Source organism: Dermochelys coriacea, chromosome 4 (genome assembly GCF_009764565.3).
Source record: "Dermochelys coriacea isolate rDerCor1 chromosome 4, rDerCor1.pri.v4, whole genome shotgun sequence".
In the NCBI taxonomy this organism is placed as follows: domain Eukaryota; kingdom Metazoa; phylum Chordata; order Testudines; family Dermochelyidae; genus Dermochelys; species Dermochelys coriacea.
In genome coordinates, this window is record NC_050071.1 from 31,992,013 (window position 1) to 32,012,210 (window position 20,198).

Genomic DNA, 20,198 nt, shown 5'->3' on the forward strand with positions numbered 1-20,198 from the left:
ATAACCTATTGTCATGATTCAGGGCTAGCTGAACTTTTGCCCCTTGTTCGGTCTCTCTCTGAGTGCACCCCCTTCAGTTTTAGGCCTTGCGTCAGCTAGTGAGATAACTCAATATATGCATATGCAGTAAAGAACAGTAACCTGGTCAAGATACAGTAGTAATAAATTACAGGCAACTCCAAATCCATCACACCTATGTTAAGGGTTCACAGTTAAGCACGCTGAAGTGACAAATGCCAAAGCTGTATTTATCTGTACAACCTTATCTCCGTCTCCTTGTGCATACACACCATTGGATGTGCTGGAGTGAACTGTTCTAAATCTCAAATTCTCACATTCTACAAACAAAACAAAGTTTGCAGCTGAAAGGTTGGCTTTGCTTTTTGGTCAACTGACATTTTTCTGGTGCTTACATTATTGGAATGAATAAGAAACCCGGGGACCTGTGTTACACCACACTCACAAAAAGAGAAGAGGACTTTTCCATATTTGTATGCTCTTTCTGAAAGCAAGAATTAGAGTAGACAGAAAGACAACATAACATGCATAAACATTCCCATAAACTTAAACTTAATCTAATTTTATATATATTGTACCAGCCTTGTCAGTATCCTTTTAAAACTAGATATTCCAATCAGGATACATGGTACTGGCACCTCATTATAGATAATTCAAAAAAAAAAATCTGTATTTTGTCAGAAACTTGTAACACAAAATACTAACATATGAGAAAATTACTATTATGCTAAAACTGCATAGATTACCAAAGAATGTGAAGTGGCTATTGCGTGGCCACGAATTTGCTGCTCTACAAAACTGTAATACTAAAGTTAATTACAAGTCTTATCAATAACATGACTGACTTGTTCAGAAAATAAAACCTTGAACTAAGCAGCATATTCATATCTAGTTTGTGTTCCACCTACAATTATAGGCATGGAAAGTTAGAGAATGAGAGAGAAACCCTGATAAACTGACCGAGTTGTCAGAAACTGTAGGAGACAGATCTCCCCAAAATGCTAGACATGCATGCATGCATGCATGCAAGTATAGGAAAAGGGGATGGATAACAATGAGCTTGGGATGCTGCTTGTTGGTTACAAGACAGGAATTCATGGGCCAATGAAATGTGTTTTGACAACAAAGATGTACTGTCCTAGTGAAGGATATGGCTAGCACCTATCTTTACAACAAGGCCAAATATTTGTGTGGGGCTATTTCCAACATGTTAATTTTTTCTTGTCTTGAGGTAAACATTGTAATATTATGGGTTCCATTAGTAAGATTTATGTTCAGATAGTTTAACTTGGAGTACAGTGCTGTCAGACGCAGGATTCAAAACTTTAACAAACTGTGATATTACACAATACAGGCTCTCTCAGTGCTGTGGCATCTTAATGGTACCTATAGGTATTATTTGAGTAATGTGATATAAACGGCTTGACAGCTGCAAGAACTGAAAGCTTACAGACAAGCAAAAGAGCAATAGTCATTTTTAGAAGTAAATATAGCGGGATGAAATCTGACTTTTTTAAAACCTTTACAGGGGAAACACTCCGTTCATATAGAGTCAATTTTAAATGACTGTTAGAAACAAAACACTTAATGCATTTATAAAGATGGATTACCAAATAAGAAAATCAAACCCTAAAATGTGATTTACTGGTGGTATGTTTCCAAATTTAAAGTAAGTATTTTTAATTAGCCTGTTTCTCTCTTGCTCATAAAGGTTAACTTTACTATGAAGCCATGTGATATAAATTGCATAAAATGATTTGATACTTTGGATGAATATTCTGTGCCCAAAATTATTCTTGGCAGATTGTTAAATTCATTTATAAAGACATCTCCCAGAAAATACAAAGCACTGTCCATCATAGGAAAAAATACACAACCAACACATCAAGAAAAAAGAAAAGGAGTACTTGTGGCACCTCAGAGACTAACAAAGTTATTTGAGCATAAGCTTTCGTGAGCTACAGCTCACTTCATCGGATGCATTTGGTGGAAAATACAGTGGGGAGATTTATATACACATGCAGAGAACATGAAACAATGGGTTTTATCATACACACTGTAAGGAGAGCGATCACTTAAGATGAGCCATCACCAGCAGCGGGGGGGGGGGGGAAAGGAGGAAAACCTTTTATGGTGACAAGCAAGATTGGCTATTTCCAGTAGTTAACAAGAACATCTGAGGAACAGTGGGGGGTGGGGTGGGGGAAATAACATGGGGAAATAGTTTTACTTTGTGTAATGACTCGTCCATTCCCAGTCTCTATTCAAGCCTAAATTAATTGTATCCAGTTTGCAAATTAATTCCAATTCAGCAGTCTCTCGTTGGAGTCTGTTTTTGAAGTTTTTTTGAAGGACAGCCACCCTCAAGTCTGTAATCGAGTGACCAGAGAGACTGAAGTGTTCTCCGACTGGTTTTTGAATGTTATAATTCACTAACCACTAACCCAGGAACCTATCCTTGCAACAAAGCCCGTTGCCAACTCTGTCCACATATCTATTCAGGGGACACCATCATAGGGCCTAATCACATTAGCCACACTATCAGAGGCTCGTTCACCTGCGCATCTACCAATGTGATATATGCCATCATGTGCCAGCAATGCCCCTCCGCCATGTACATTGGTCAAACTGGACAGTCTCTACGTAAAAGAATAAATGGACACAAATCAGACGTCAAGAATTATAACATTCAAAAACCAGTCGGAGAACACTTCAATCTCTCTGGTTACTCCATTACAGACTTGAGGGTGGCTATCTTTCAACAAAAAAAACTTCAAAATCAGACTCCAATAAGAGACTGCTGAATTGGAATTAATTTGCAAACTGGATACAATTAACTTAGGCTTGAATAGAGACTGGGAATGGATGAGTCATTACACAAAGTAAAACTATTTCCCCATGTTATTTCTCCCCCCACCTCACACCCCACTGTTCCTCAGATGTTCTTGTTAACTGCTGAAAATAGCCTACCTTGCTTGTCACCATGAAAGGTTTTCCTCCTTTCCCCCCCCCCCACCGTTGCTGGTGACGGCTCATCTTAAGTGATCACTCTCCTTACAGTGTGTATGATAAAACCCATTGTTTCATGTTCTCTGTATGTGTATATAAATCTCCCCACTGTATTTTCCATCAAATGCATCCGATGAAGTGAGCTGTAGCTCACGAAAGCTTATGCTCAAATAAATTTGTTAGTTTCTAAGGTGTCACAAGTACTCCTTTTCTTTTTGCGAATACAGACTAACACGGCTGCTTCTCTGAAACCTCACATCAAGAAAGTCACTGCCTTTGTAAAAAGTTTTCAAGATAATTTTCAAGTATCATATGGTGACATGCTGTACCTCAGAGTAGCACCCTGTAATGCTCATATCAATCATTTATATATGGATATGATATTTCATGTGAAACATGCTATGTAAGATATCATATGAAAGGTCATGATCTGCTGAAACCCATTATTCTGTTAAAATATGTATATTGTTAGCATGTATGAAGTTATGAAACTTTGCTATATAGTTGTTATTGTAATATGTTGTAAATTTGGGAGTTGTCCACTGCTAGCTCTCTAGTGACAACAAAGGAAATGATCTACACGCAGGTGGGTGTTAAACTACCATTAATCAGAAGAAGTGTTGTAAGCAAGGGATTTACAGTTCTGTAAGAGACTTGCACAAGTATCACACAATGGGGGACTGTTCAACTCTGACTCAGCAAAGCGCACCAGGACATTTCTGGGTGAGTGTTTTCCAGGCACATGGACTGAGGATATATCATAAGGGACAGTGGCATCATGCTTTTACCTTTCTTCTCCCCCACCTACACTGAAGACTGGTCCCAAGGTTAAAGGGAAAACCTGTGTATTAAGGTGTAGGAAAAACTGCTTGATCCGAATACTGCTTAGTCTAATCAGGGTTAGGATTTAGACTGCATGCTAACCTTTTAGTTTCTTTGGTAACTATCTCTGACCTTTTGCGCCTATCACTCTAATCACTTAAAAGCTATCTTTCTGTAGTTAATAAATTTGTTTTATATTTTACCTAAAACCGTGTGTTTTGGTTGAAGTGTTTGGGAAATCTCAGCTCAGTTTACAAAGGCTAGTGTGTGCCCCCTCCACATGGAGGGAGGGGCGGCCTGGGTAATGAACGTACACTGGTCAGGCTTCTAACCAGGGCAAGATGGTACAGTTCTGGGGTGCAAGGTTAGGGGCTTGGGAGATTTGCTGGTGCCTTTTACTGTATGATTCATGAGTGGTTCAGGGAGCATTCATGCAAATTTAGCAGTGTGTGGGGCTCCACGTCCTGTTGTACTGAGTGGTAACAGCACCTGGAGGGGTTTGCTGCTTGTCACTAGAAAAGCATTGTGAGCGACAGCCCAGGCTGGAGAGTTAAGAGGGCACTACGGTACCCCAGTTCCAGGTTGCACCCCAGGGATCCCATCCATAGGATGGCATTACAAAGGACCTTCCTTTTACTGGCATTGTTAACTTTCCCAAACAGCTATGGAAACTGCATTATTATTCAGTGGCCTGGGGAAGGTGGCTTCTGCTCTTGGGGGTTAGACTAGATGACTCTTGAGGTCCCTTCTAACCCTAAGAGTCTGTAAGTACCAGTGCACCGGATAGAATATGTGACCCTTTGTTATTAATATACAGATTTTAAGAACTCAGTGAGCTTTTATTTAAATTATAAACAAGAAAATGTTAAAAAACTAGAATCTTGCAACTTTGAGGAGCAATAAAATAGACTTAGACTGGAAAGCAAGTCATTTTCATTGGCAGCCTGAGATAATGCATTCAGGTATGCAGCAAACTTAAAACCACAGGAATTTTAAGCTGCTGAGTAACAATTGATTTTAGATTGAAATTATTGCAGATGTTTTCAACAGTGTAATCTTTTTCTCAGAGTGACCCAGTTTTAGGTGAAAGTTGTCTATGAATTAGTCTCAGAAAAATTTCAGCCGTGGCATAAAGGTTATTTCAATCAAAATAGTGAAAACCCTGCTTGGGCATACAGGTGGCTAAGAGCATAATAAGGCTATTCCTTTAAACCAAAAATAAGGTTTATGTAGGAAAGTCAGAGATATAACATATAATCATTATATGTTAAAAGAAGATATTATTTAATTTTTAGCTACACTAATGGTGTATTTTATTTCCAAATAATGCTGTATTGTCTTACTTTAGGATTATCTTACTTCCCCCCCCCAAGACGCCAATTTGGGTTGCATTTTGAATTCACTTCAGAACTCTAATCTATAATGCGTTATTACCTACAATATTTTCTATGGTACAAAAACCCAAACTCATACAACCTGTGTTTATCATCACCTATACCTCCTTTTAAAATGCTTCTCAGAGGTTACCTGGCATATTAACATGCTACTGCAATTTGATTCCTCCAGTAACATCAGAAAAATTAATTAAAAAAAACTCTGTTAACAAATAACTTAGTATAATGTGATAACCTCGCTAAATGCAATGTATGTCATAATTAAGATTCATTAACATTCCCATATTGACAGTCAGTGAACTATGACGAGGCTCACGGGCATTCATGGCAGCTTGAGGCAAAATTAAGTATGGGCAGACATGGCTGAAGTTGAAGTTATATTCTATTATACACATGCAAATAGACATGTTTTCATAAATAAGCAGCTCTCTAAGACGGTGTAAACAAAAGAATTGTAAAGAGATTTGTTGAATGTACCCCATTCTGTGATGCAGGTCATTAAGGAAGGTCAGAAGCACTCTTACAGGCATCTTTGGAGGACCAAGGATTTTCTGCAACAGCTACTATCAATGGAGCTCTTCACATATTATGGTTCTAAATATGTATTTTCAATCTTCAAAAACAGGGTCAGATATTTCATATTGTCTCTTTTTTTTCAGTATACATACATTGGTGACTCACTATTTCTCTGAATAGAAAGCCAACTAGTAATTCCTGGTGTAGTCTATATTTAATGTGTTCTAACACAGGGTGTGGTGGACAGCGTTCTTACTTGACATATCAAATATTTTATTATAAAATTAGTAACGTTTTGAAAGTGCTTTGAACATGACATATTTATGGTTTCTGGAACTCTTGCACCACATAAAATAAATCACAATAATCCTAAATAATTTCAGGGTCATAACCATAAGATTAAACAATACTTCAGTATATCGTACTTTAAATCTTCAAAATTCCTTACAATACTCTATAATTTGAAAATGCTTATCATAAAAAGAGTCAAACATATTTCAAGTCTACAGTACTATGAAAGCTAATAATTTCTTATTCATACACAATGCTACTACAATGAACAGTATATCTATAAGAACACAAAAACAATTTATTTGGCTTAAGATTAATTGAACTACATAATTAAGATACACTCAGGGAAATAAATCAGGAGAAATGACCTAGGCAAGAAAATAATTATAATATTTTTTAACTGAGCTCTAGCCAAAGCATTTAGCCAAACAGCCATGGAATGGGAGAAGGAGATCCTCTGAACTGGCCCACACCTTTCAGAACTTCAAAGGATATTCTTAAACTTTAAGAAAGGCATTTGAATTGACCAAGAATGCAGAAGGAAATTAAAATACAGGAACAGGATATCAAATTAAATTAAGGTTTACATAAAATCTGATTTTGTTCTTGTTTCTTTACCAAACCCCCCCCCCCCACAATTTTTATTCAACCTGCAGCTCTCTGTTTTGAGAAGTTTAGCATCTTAAAGCCCTGATCCTGTAAATACTTATGAATTTACTTAATCTTATTACTGGGGGTAGTCCCCTGATTTCATTTACTCACAGTAGTAAAATTTTAAGCATATGTTTGTTTATAGGACTGGGGTATATATGACAAAATTAACAGAGAATCAACAATAAAATATATACCAGGAAGGAGGGGAGTCTAGAAATGACTGATTATGGAGACAAGATTATTTAGTTTTAACTTGTGTGTGTCTTGATGGATCAAAAAAGGTTTGTTTTTTCTTTTACCACTGAACATAGTGGTAAAATTGGGGTGATGCTATTAAAGCAAATTGCTGTGCCAAAGAAATAACAATGTATAATTATGTAGTGTAGTGTTTTACACGTTCAGTGCGCTATCTGAATGTTGATTAAACACAAGTGCATGGAAACGCATCTTCCAATCTATTTAAGCTTATTTAATTCAAATGTTTCTTTTTATTAACCAATAACATTTTTGCTCACAAGTAAGGTTAAAGCCTCATGCTGGACTGTTATATTTTCAGGAGACACAAGTTTGTACTGAGCTAAGTCATGTCAGTATCCATTGAATAAGAGGGCAGAGTTGCTGACCAGTGGCTAAAGGAACCTGAAGTAGCCTGCACTTCTATGTGAACAGTCTCTTATAAGTTTTGAATTTCAAGTGCAGACTGCTTTAAACAGTGCTTCTTTATTGGCTTTTAAACAACTTTTTGTATTTCTGCTCTAGTGACTGCTTCTGTAGCAAGAAATGTACTCCCAAAGGAGGGAAGGATAGAGCTATCATCATATAATGAGATAACCACAGTAATAGCATACGGAGCAAATCTGAATGAGTAATTCATTGAGGATAAATTTGACTAACTGTACCACGTCCTGTTTGTGGTATGTCAACCAGTGATTCAAATTTTTCAATTCATTAATTATTTTAAATTATTCTAAAATTGACTGAGTTCTCCATGCTTTACTTGAACCTTGATAATGGACCTTACCCAAGCACCACTGAAGACAATGGAGACTTTCTTGACTTCAGTGGGCTGTGATCCAGGCCCCAAACACTATCATAGGTTCACATAAGCCTAATTTTCCAAACCTATAAAATATTTGACATAAACATACATACGTTCAACAGAAAGCTTAAAAATTAGGACACCAGAAAAAAAAATGGTCATTTATATACCTGGTAAATCTGAAAAGAGCAGAATGCATTCATTGAATCCATTAGCCAGAAGCCGGTCCCGCAGTTGTTGCAGAATAGCCACTCCAATACAGAATGGGAAGGAAGAATTGCCAAGCAATAATGTATCCCACAGATGAAAAATCTTGTGCAGTGGAAAGACATCTGCAAGATGGCACAGGCAACAAAATATTAATTATAACACACAATGTTAAGGTTTAAAAATATACATGACTAACCTTCTATAAGTTTTATTGTTGCCTCAAAGTTACTTGCCTTTTAATTTGGGAACAAATGAGACTAAACTTGCTTAGCCTCAGATTTGTTTTCATATGTAGATTTATTACTCCCTATGGCAATCAACACTTCATTTTAATATTAAATATCTACTTCTGTGGATTATTTTCTTTTCTGGTGCTAAGTACACACTTTAGTGATATTTCTCTCTCTTTTGGAACAATCTGTAATTATGCATGAGTATACTACTGGAGATGGGGAGAAGGGTGAGAGTGAAAAACAAATGTATGCAATGCTTCTTAGCGGATTGAGCTTTCAGAAGGGATTTTTCTCTTTTGAAAACATTCTGAAAAAAACGGTTACTTACTTTCTAGTAACTGTTGTTCTTCGAGATATGTCGTTCACATCCATTCCACATTAGGTGTGTGCGCACCGCGTGCACGAGCGTTGGAAACTTTTCCCCTTAGCGATTCCCGTCGGGCCAGCGAGCTCCCCAAGTGGCGCCACTGCACCGCGCATATATACCCCCGCCGGCCCGATCCCCTCCAATTCCTTCTTGCCAGCAACTCCGACAGAGGGGTAGGAGGGTGGGTGGTGGAGTGGATGTGAACAACACATCTCGAAGAACAACAGTTACGAGAAAGTAAGTAACATTTTTTTCTTCTTCGAGTGCTTGTTCACATCCATTCCACATTAGGTGAATTACAAGCTTACCTCTGGAGAAGGGTAGGAGTCACGGAACAACTGCTCGGAGGACCGCTCTGCCAACTGCCGCATCTCTGGCCTGCTGGCTGACCACACAGTGGGTCGTGTAGGTGTGCACCGAGGACCAGGTGGCTGCTCTGCAGATCTCCTGGATCGGGACCTGTGCCAGGAATGCCGCAGAAGCTGTCTGCGCCCAGCTCGAATGGGCCGTGACCGCCGGGGCCAGAAAACCTGCGAGCCCATAGCATGCCTGGATGCATCTTGTAATCCAAGACGAAATCCGCTGCGCTGAGACTGGGAGGCCTTTTACCCTCTCAGCTACAGCCACAAACAGCTGCGTGGATTTGTGAAAGGGTTTGGTATGCTCCAAATAGAAAGCCAGCTCTCAACGCACATCCAATGTGTGCTAGCTGCAGTGACTCAGATCTGTATGCGGTTTCGGGAAGAACACCGGTAGATAAATGTCCTGGTCCAGATGGAATTGGGAGACCACCTTAGGGAGGAACTTGGGGTGCGGCCGGAGCTGCACCTTGTCCTTGTGAAATACTGTGTATGGTGGCTCAGAGGTGAGGGCCCTCAGTTCGGACACCCTTCTGGCCGAGGTAACGGCAACCAGCAACGTTACCTTCCAGGAAAGGTGGAGGAAAGAACAGGTAGCTAGGGGCTCAAAAGGGGGTCCCATGAGTTTACAGTGGACCAGGTTAAGGTTCCATGGAGGGACTGGGGGGTGGGAGTACGGGAACACCCTCTCCAACCCTTTAAGGAACTACCCCACCATTGGGTGGGAAAACACCGAGCCCCCCCAAGAACCCCAATGGAAGGCAGAGATGGGTGCCAGGTGCACTCTGAGTAAGGACGGGGCTAGCCCTTGCTGCTTAAGGTGCCGGAGGTACTCCAAAATGGCTTGCACCAGGGCCTGGCCCGGCCGCACCTGTCAGGGTTCACACCAACACAAGAACCTTTTCTACTTGACCTTATAGGCCACCCTGGTAGAGAGCTTTCTACTGCCAAGCAGAATCCGCTGCACAGGAAGGGAGCACTGGCTCTCCAGGGCGTTTATCCACAGAGCCTCCACGTCATCAGGTGCAGCGACTGCAGGTCGGGGTGGAGAAGCCGCCCGCCATCCTGTGTAACAAGGTCCCAGTGTAGGGGCGGGACTACTGGGGCTTCCACCGACAGCTCTAGGAGCTATGTGTACCAACGTTGGCAGGTCCAGGCTGGGGCGATTAGGATCACCACCACCCTGTCCCTATGCATCTTGAGCAGGACCTTGTGCACCAAGGGGAGCGGGGGAAAGGCATACATGTTTTAAAAAGGATGAATTCAAACTGGAACAGGTACAGAGAAGGGCTACTAGGATGATCAGAAGAATGGAAAACTTGTCTTATGAAAGGAGACTCAAGGAGCTCAGCTTGTTTAGCCTAAATAAAAGAAGGTTGAGGGGAGATATGATTGCTCTCTATAAATATATCAGAGGGATAAATACCGGAGAGGGAGAGGAATTATTTAAGCTCAGTACCAATGCGGACACAAGAACAAATGGGTATAAACTGGCCACCAGGAAGTTTAGACTTGAAATCAGACGAAAGTTTCTAACCATCAGAGGAGTGAAGTTTTGGAATAGCCTTCCAAGGGAAGCAGGGGGGGCAAAAGATCTATCTGGCTTTAAGATTAAACTTGATAAATTTATGGAGGAGATGGTATGATGGGATTATGTGATTTTGGTAATTAATTGATCTTTAAATATTCATGGTAAATAGGCCTAATCCCCTGAGATGGGATATTAGATGGGTGGGATCTGAGTTACCCAGGAAAGAATTTTCTGTAGTATCTTGCTGGTGAATCTTCCTATATGCTCAGAGTTTAGCTGATGGCCATATTTGGGGTCGGGAAGGAATTTTCCTCCAGGGCAGATTGGAAGAGGCCCTGGAGGTTTTTCGCCTTCCTCTGTAGCATGGGGCATGGGTCACTTGAGGGAGGCTTCTCTGCTCCTTGAAGTCTTTAAACCATGGTTTAAGGACTTCAATAGCTCAGACATAGGGGAGGTTTTTCGTAGGAGTGGGTGGGTGAGATTCTGTGGCCTGCGTTATGCAGGAGGTCGGACTAGATGATCAGAATGGTCCCTTCTGACCTTAGTATCTATGAATCTATGAATCAAGCCCCCTCTCCATGGAATTGCAAACACGTCCGCAAGTGAGCCCGGGCTGCGGCCCTGGAACGAGCAAAACAACGAGCACTGAGCTTTGGCCCTGGTGGCAAACAGATCCACCCGGGGAAACCCCCACCTGCGGAAGAGCAAAAGCACCATGTCCACCCTGAGCATCCAATCGAGCATGCAGTACAACCTGCTGAGGGAGTCCGCCAGCTCATTCCGCACCCCTGGGAGATGAGACGCCTCGAGGTGAATCGCATGAGCTATGCAAAGGTCCTAGAAGAGGAGAGCCTCGCGACAGAGTGTCGAGGAACGAACCCCGCCCTGCCTGTTTATATAAAATATGGCAGTAGTGTTGTCTGTCAGAACTGTCATGCTGTGACCACTCAGAGTGGCGTGAAAGGTCTGGCAGGTGAGACGAACTGCCCTGAGCTCCTTCACGTTGATACGGAGCGACCGCTCTGCCCCGGACCACAACGCCTGCGTCATGAGGTCCCCCAAGTGAGCCCCCCATCCGCACCAGCGTCAGGTCCGGAAGTGGGGTGGCAAAGGGGTTGTCTTCGCAAACCACAGGTTGGGACTGCCACCACAACAGGGAATCCAGCACATCCCTTGGGGTTGTCACTACCAAGTCCAAGGGGTCCCTGCCTGGGTGGTACACCCGAGCGAGCCACGCCTGCAGAGTCCTGAGTCTCAGTCTGGAATGCCTGACCACATAAGTACATACTGTCATGTGGCCCAGCAGCCGCAGGCAGCACCCGGTCATTGTTATTGGAAACTGGCGCAGGGAGGCCACTACTTGTTGGATAGCCCAGAATTGCTTGCCCTGGCCTGCACCATGTCCAGGACCGCCCCTATGAATTCCACTCTCTGCATGGGTACGAGTGTGGACTTGGGGACGTTGACCAGGAGCCCCAGCTCACGGAACAATCTCAGGGCCACCTCCACGTGGCCCCGCACCTCCACCTCGGATCAGCCCACCAGGAGCCAGTTGTCAAGGTACGGGTACACCCGGATTCTCTGCCTCCATAAGAAGGCCACCACCACCATCGCCATGCACTTCGTGAACACCTTGGGGTCACGGCTAGACCAAATGGGAGAACCACAAACTGATAACATTCTTGGCCCACAGTGAAACGTAGGAACCACCAATGTGCTGGGAAAATGGCGATATGAAAGTACACGTCCTTCACTTCGAGGGCGGATCCAGGGAAGGGATGATGGTGCCCAGAGAGACCTTGTGGAACCAGGCCTTGAGCAGGAATTTGTTGAGCCTGCGCAGGTCTAAGATTGGGCGAAGGCCCCCTTTGGCCGTGGGGATGAGGACCTACTGCGAGTAGAACCCTTTTCCCCTTAGGCCGTGAGGCACTGCCTCTACCGCCCCTGCCCGTAGCAGCGAGCAGACTTCCTCCTCTAGGAGAAGCTCGTGAGAGGGGTCCCTGAAGAGGGACAGGGAAGGGGGGGAGGAAGGCGAACTGCAGCGAGTACCCGTTCCGCACCGTGCCTAAGACCCAACGGTCTGATGTAACGGTGGACCATGCATGGGAGAAACAGGACAGGCAGTTCAGGAAACAACGGGACAGATCTGGTGACTGGTCTGGTACACTGTCCTCGAGCGCACCTTCAAAAGCCTGGCTTAGTGCCCGGCTGGGGTTTGTGCTGGCCTTGGTTCTGGCCCGGTGCATTATTGTTGTTGCACCGTCGCCTATTATCCCTGCCTCGCCTACGGTAAGGCTCATGCCTATGGCCAGGCTGGTACTGGCGTTGAAGGCGAGGCTCTGGCTTAAAGGGCTTTCTGTGGATCGCCGGGGTGTGCGTACCCAGTGACTTGAGCGTAGCCTGCGAGTCCTTGAGGCTATGGAGCCTCGCGTCTGTCTGGTCCGAGAAGAGCCTGGATCTCTTCGAACATGCAGCCTCGTGTATTCTGGACCTCAGGGGGCAGGCCTGACTCCTGGAGCCACGCAGAGCGCCTCATGACCACCCCCAATACGATTGTTCTAGCCACCGCGTCTGCCAAATCCAGGGAGGCCTGGAGAGAGGTGTTGGCTACTGCCTTGCCCTCGTCCACCAGAGCCGTGAACTCCTGTTGGGAACCTTGCAGGAGGTTGTCCTTAAACTTCCCCACCGCCGCCCAGGAGTTGAAATTGTGCCTGTTGAGGATGGCCTGCTGGTTAGCAATCCTCAGCTGAAGGCTCCCAGATGAGTACACCCTTCTGCCAAAAAGGTCCAGGCGTTTCGCTTCCTTGGCCTTGGGGGCCAGGGTGGGCTGTCCATGGCGCTCCCTTTCGTTCACCGCCGAAACTACTAGGAAGCATGGACTCAGGTGGCAGAATGGGAACTCATAGCCCTTAGATGGGGCTAAGTATTTATGCTCCACTCTTTTAGCCATTGGAGCACTGGAGGCCGGAGTCTGCCATATAGTCTTATAGTTAGACTGAATGGTTTTAATGAGCGGGAGCACTATTCTGGATGGCTGTTTGGGGATCAAAATGTCCACCATGGGGTCCTCCTGCTCAACAGTCTCCTCGGCCTGAAACCCCAAATTTTGGGCAACTCTGCGCAGCAGTTCCTGGTGGGCTCTATGGTCTATTGACAGAGGGCCGGATACCTCTGTACCGGCCACCGCCTCATCGGGGGAAGATGAGGAGGTTAGCTGCACTCGACCCCCTCTGGTTGGTCCTCCTGCTCCCCATCTCCTGTGGCAGGGGCCCCCGGCTCAGGCCGGGAGTCTATGGGATGGCACTGGGCTCGGTGCCAGATTCTCCGGTCTATGCTGGAGGCCTGGATACTGTTGCCTCCAGCACCGTCTAGCGTCGGTGCGGGGACCAGGACCGCTGCACCAAGTAACTTGCCCTGGACGGGGCCCCTTGGTGCTCCTGATAGGCCCGGGGGTCCAGAAGGGCCAATGGCCTGGCAACCCTCATTGGAGGTTGCCAGTCCCCTGAGGGTCCCTGCTGTCCGGGCAGCCATAGCGGCCGGAGCTGGCACCGGACTGCAGCGATGCCGATCGCAAAGGCCATGGCAGTGCCAACGATCTGTGCTGCCGGGAGAACGAGTGGCTCCTGGCTGAGCAGGATCGGGAACAGTACAGATACCCCCCCGGGACCGGGACGGGCGTTCCCTGGACCAGGGCCGTCAGCAGGAAACCTCTGGCGAGGGCCGTCTCAACTCCTCTCTGGGCGGTGCCGGGGAGCCATGTGCCCTTTCTGGCGCTTCTTCGCATTGACCCACTGCCGGTGCCACAACCTCCTTCTGGGCCGCTGACAAGTGCGAGTCTGTGGAGTCGGAGCTCGACCGGGACCAACTCCAGGAGCAATGCTGGGATGGTGTTTTCGAGCGGCACACCATTGCCAGCTTACCCCTCGACGGCGCCTGAGGCATGGGTGCCAGAGGGTTCTCCCCGTACGGGAGGGGGCTTGCCGCCGTATGCTCCATGAGGTCCTTTGTGGCCTCAAAAGGTGCCAGGTGTGGAGGGCTGATCTGTTATGCCCTCGAGCCCATCGTCTGCACTGAGCTCACTTAGGTCTGGGCTCGGTGGGGCTTGTGCCGCCGGGACCGCCTGTGTCAGCGTCGCTACCACGGCCTTCCTGCTCTTGTCGGTGCTCGGTGCCTTGGGAGGCACCAGCCTCCTGTGCAGGGAACAACCACGCCTTCCTTTAGGTTGCACCGGGGGCTGCACCGGGGACGAAGATTGGTGCCAGGGCCTAGCCTAGCGCTCTGGGACCAACAGTTTACGGTGCTTCGCCAGTGCCACATCTCCCGACGGCTCCGGGGCACTACGCACCGAGGAAGCCTTAGCCAGCGTTGGGCGCTCCGGGCCTGGCGGCTGCAATGCAGCCTCCATCAGCAGTTGCTTTAGGCAAAAGTCTCTTTCTTTCCTTGTCCTTGGCTTGAATGCCTTGCAAATCCTACACCTTTCAGTTTGATGTCTGTCCCCCAGGCAACGTAGACACGAGTCATGGGGGTCACTAACTGGCATAGGTTTGCGGCACCTGGCGCAAGCCTTGAAGCCGTGGGCTTGCAACATGCCCCGCGGCCTCCAAGCAACTAATCACTAAAGTGTTCACAATCTATATGTAAACGAACTGGTAACTGCTACTCTAAAGGCTAAGGGACTGCTCTTCTACCAGAGAGAGAGAGAGAGAGAGAGAGAGAGAGAGAGTTCCAATGCTGCCACGGACCATAAGAAGGAACTGGAGGGGATCGGGCCAGCGGGGGGTATATATGCGGGGTGCAGTGGCACCACTCAGGTGGCCTACCGGGAGCTGCTAAGGGAAAAAGTTTCTGACGCTTGTGCACGCAGCGCACGCACACCTAATGTGGAATGGACGTGAACAAGCACTCAAAGAAGAACCTTTTCTTTCAGGAAAAAAAGGAATAATGGCAATCTGTGCATAAAATACTCCAGATAACTTTATCCTATCCAGCATGCTTAAATAATTTTATTAACAACTATATGTGAATAGAAGAAAAATGGGTAGAATTGCTATGCTCACAAAAGGTTTAACTGAATGGACCAATAGTAGTCAATAGACAACACTGCTTTATTGCACAGGCAATCTTTAACTCTTTGATATTTCATCAGTATATAAAACTTACATTCTTTTCCTAATAAGAAAACTGATCAATTATTTTTTTTAAATTAACTCCAATGCCATCTTATATGAAATTGGAAACCATATCTCAGAGGAGAGGAGGAAGTATAATGGATTATTCCTACTTTAAAATTGAAATAATGCATTATCTCCGTATAGAATCATCTCTATCATTTAACCTCCTCAGGTACAATACTCCTTTTGTCCAAGGAACAACATAAAATCATGATAGAGTAGTAACAGATCTGTGCAATAGTAAAGTATTGGTTTATTCAATTAAGGTATATTTGCATATGCTGGCCTTTAACCCAACAAAGTCGCTATCGTTTTCTCACCTCAAAAAATTGACTCTACTTTTTTTAAAATGTGACAAATTATATATGAAGATTTTCTGTCTAGATAAGGGCTTCCTCCTTCAGTACTGATCCCTGGTTTCAGGAATAAGAAAAAGTACCAGTTGTCGTGGAATCTATACAGAGTATGACACAACAGAGGTCTAGGGAAGTATTACCTCTTCACATAAAACAAAACTAGGGATCACCTGATTAAATTAGTAGGCAGAAGCTTTAAAACTAACATAGGGCAGTACTTTTTGACATAATGCAGTGAATTCATTGCCATGGATATTGGGATGTAAAACTTGGTTCAAAAATAATTAAATAAGTTCATGGAGGATAGGTCCAAATTACAACTAGGGGAATCCTGGAACACATAACAGATCTCTGAAATGGGCGGTTTGCCCCCCCCCCCCAAAAGCTGGAAGAGGCCAGTTTTCTCACAGATGCATGGAACTGAAAAGACTGTTTTTTAGTGCACAAAATCGAAGTCCCTGTAGACTCCAGTTAACCTGGGGTGAATTTGAACTAGGCATCTAGGAGTGAAGGGTCTATATTCTTCCCTTTTAAACTGAAATGTATATTCTATGGAAAAATGGGAGAAGTTAAACATACAGTGTTGATATTTAATCAAAGAAAAAAGTATACTCACGTGTAAACATTGTGAGAAACCAAGGAATAGCATACAGCTACAAGAGAAAGAGAAGGGATAAAAAACACATTTTGTTATGTACTAAAGGCCTTGTCAAGGTTGATTTTCTATTACATTTAAAGCTGTATAGCATTTAAAGTTTCAGTGATAAGACCATTTTCACATAAATGTAACTTACAGAACACTTCACGTTTGGGGCTGAATTTTCCTTTGCTTAAAGGCTGAGCAGAATCATCTCAGCCACTTTTAAGTTTCATGAAAATTAAAAAAACAAAGCCGTGTTTGATTAAATGATCACAGTTTCCATCCCACTTACACATACAGATAACTCAAAAATGACTGATCTTGGACATCTGAAAGTTGGCATTCAATGAATCTTCATTGAAGAGTACATAGCCAAGTATGAAAAACCAAATAGTTTAGATAATGAAGTTATGAACAACAGGAAATTGTTCCTTGCAGTAGAACATTCAGCAAGATGTGGGTATTCACACTTATTGAGAAGAGCACTGGGCATATCTGCTTCCCCCCCCCGCCCCATATGGACATCTATTAAATGTGATCCTAATGTAACAAGTGAACATTTTTCAATGAATGGCAATAGGTACAATTCAGCCTTAAGGACTTAAAGCACTTATCAATGTATTGTATGCATTTAGCAGTTTAGGTGCTTATGCCTAATGTTTATGTCATGTGAGGGATTTGAGGTGGTGTAGGCACTTATTTTGCTATGAGGAGCTTAAGCATTTATGCTGCTTAAGGGCTCTCTGGGCCGTAAAAACTTTATGGTACTGTAAGGCTTTCGAACAGTTTACGTTATGCATGTATGGTACTGTAAATATGAAAGGCAGTTAAAAAGGTATGCCCTCTTCAGTAACTGGGGCAGTTTAAGTGCTTATGCACTTCAAGCATAATTCTTAATTTTAAACAAAATACTAATAAAATTAAAGGTAAAAATCTATGTGGATACTATGTTGAAGTTGTACAGAAAGTCACTGCAAGTCAGGAATGCAAAAGTTAAAAATCCAATATTAAATTTTACTCATCTGAACTGTATGCAGTATTTTACATTTCTGGAGAGGTTCTTTTTAGTTAGTTAAATGTATAGCTTAGTATATTACTCTTTAGGTCATGAAATGCACAAGTTAGTGCTGCTAATGAACCTTCATTTTGCATTTCCTTATGTCTAGTGACTAAATGAACAAGCTTAATATTGCAGTAGTGTGTTCTTTGTGTTAAATACACTCTTAACTGGGTCAGGCGTTGAATTGATGAATGTATGTCTGTTGCAGTACTCCTTGGCATAGAGCTCTCCAAAATTTATTGTAATAGCCACTCTATGTGTACCTTTCTTCTAACCAACTATTCATAACAGCAGCAGAAAAGCTGAGATGACTAAACTTGCCAGTATTTTCAGCATTCACACAGGTCTTTATGAATGGACCTCACTATACAGAAAGGTTCTGTTTCTGATAGTAAAAATTCCTCTACCATTGTTGATGGAATACACCAGTACAATCTACTTCCACACATATATTTTTGTAAAGCATTCCATCAACAACTTCATATTCCCCACTACCATCTGAAAAGCCTGCAATAGTGCTTCTGCCCTGCCATTACATTTGTAATAATTTGTTCACATGCAAGAATGTGCAGTATATCCACTAGAAAAGATGACTCCAGATATGCTGAATGCTTTCTCTTTAGGTATATCTACATGGAGATTAAAGCTCCATGGCATGGATGTGGCTGACCTGGGTCAGCTGACTCAGGCTTGTGGGGCTTGGGCTGTGGACCAAAAATTGTTGTGTAAATATTCATGCTTGAGCTGCAGCCTGAACTCTGGGACTCTGCACCCTCACGGAGTCCCAGAGCTTGGGCTCCAGCCTGAGTCCGAATATCCACACAGCAATTATTCAGCCCTGCAACCCAAGCCCCATGAGCCCAAGTCAGCTGGCTCAGGCCAGTCGCAGGTTTTTATCCCCATGTAGACATACCTTTTGCTTTTGAGATAGAAACTGACCACAGCAAAATACCTGAGCCCCCCTTGTTCATAAATTATTTCGTTGAGAACTGGAAGTAGATCAGTTCAAACTTATGATCTGATTTTTTAAAAAAATTGTATTAGCCAAGTAGACTTGCATACATTCAAAATTACACACAGAAATGTAAATACCAACACGTATACCTTTAGCTGTGTACACATTTTTTCAACACACAAGTAAAAGAAATATACAAAACTATTGGACATAACAGAAAACATTAACATGCTGTAAATATGACAAATAGTCAAAAACTTTATCCCTAACACACAGACCTGGCTACAAATGTCACTCACCAATCCTGACAACTATCCAATATGTCAAAAAATTAGGCCAGACAATCTTAAAGTAGCAAGTAGTTATTAGAGAAATTACAATAGGAATTGAAGGGGAAATTATTGTTATTTTCTACAATATAATGCTACAACAAGAAGGGGTAGAGGCAAGTATAAAAATATTATCATAATTTATCTCCAGTGCTTTTATTGCAAACAAGAGAGCTACTGCATTGTTCAGCATCCCTCCTTCATGTCTTATTATTCCACTGTAGCAGGTCAAAAGTGGAAAATGAAGATCCAAAAGGAGAACAACATGTATCTGGTTTAAAGTACTTGCCTCACAAACATTGAATTTAAAACAAATATGCTGCCATATATATATATGACAAACCACTATACTCTAAATAAAGAGATTCTTAGTAAATACTGCCCCCTAGTAACATCTGGAAAGAATAACTGCATGCTAGGACTCTGGCTAAAACTTTCACCACAGTGATTTTCAACCTTTTTCCACTGGAGCTCAAACTGCAATGGTTTGCAGACTGGTGGGTCTCCCTGTATCTTCTCTTCAAATGAGTATTGCTCAATATTTTAGAGAAAATTTACACAGTACTCAATAAGAGCAATATTTGAACTTCATAGACACTAAGTCACATGAAAAAACAGATCAGCTGAACTTCCACATCAAATGAGAATTAGTAAAAACAATGAATCAAAATATATACTTTCATTACAACTGTAAAAGTACATTTATCTGAGAAAGAAGCCTGAGATCATGAGTTGCAGTCCCAAAATTATCAATGTTTAATAGACAAGGTTGAGTTTAGTTGAACACATAAAAGCAGCGATGCAACCACTTTTTTTAAATCTATGAAGAATACGGCCTATCCTCCCCAAAATTAATGCAATTATCATTTGAATGCACAATGAGTTTTCTGAGAATTTACAAAAAGTAGATTTACCTGTTAGGTATACATTTTGAGAAGGAAATTCCCAGACAAAAACTTTGTTAAGATAGAGTTAAGGTTGAGAGTATCTATCACTACTTAGGAGTAAAATATATTACAGGATAATCATAATCATCCTCTACAAAACGACCCAAGTCTGAAGACAATTGGTTCAGTATTTTTATTAATTGGCAAGGCAATTCTAAAAAGAGAAAACTTAATTACTGTACTGCCAACACATGTGATATACATTTCTTTAAGTAAGTGCCAAATTTATAAACTGAACATACATATCTACTACACATATTTAGTGCGATTTTCAAACACTCATAACTTGGTAAATTT

General features: G+C 43.1%; 1 protein-coding gene across 9 annotated transcripts in view; it reads right to left on the reverse strand.

Annotated features, from left to right (window-relative positions):
* TBCK (TBC1 domain containing kinase) overlaps window positions 1–20,198 on the reverse strand; it is a 244,548-nt gene that overhangs the window by 128,424 nt on the left and 95,926 nt on the right. For all 9 annotated transcript variants that reach the window (XM_043513301.1, XM_038399499.2, XM_043513304.1 and 6 more), the window contains 2 exons: window positions 16,587–16,623; window positions 7,914–8,075 (listed from right to left, as the gene is read on the reverse strand). In XM_043513301.1, the coding sequence (XP_043369236.1) occupies window positions 7,914–8,075; window positions 16,587–16,623 (199 nt within the window). The remainder of the gene's footprint in view (window positions 1–7,913; window positions 8,076–16,586; window positions 16,624–20,198) is intronic.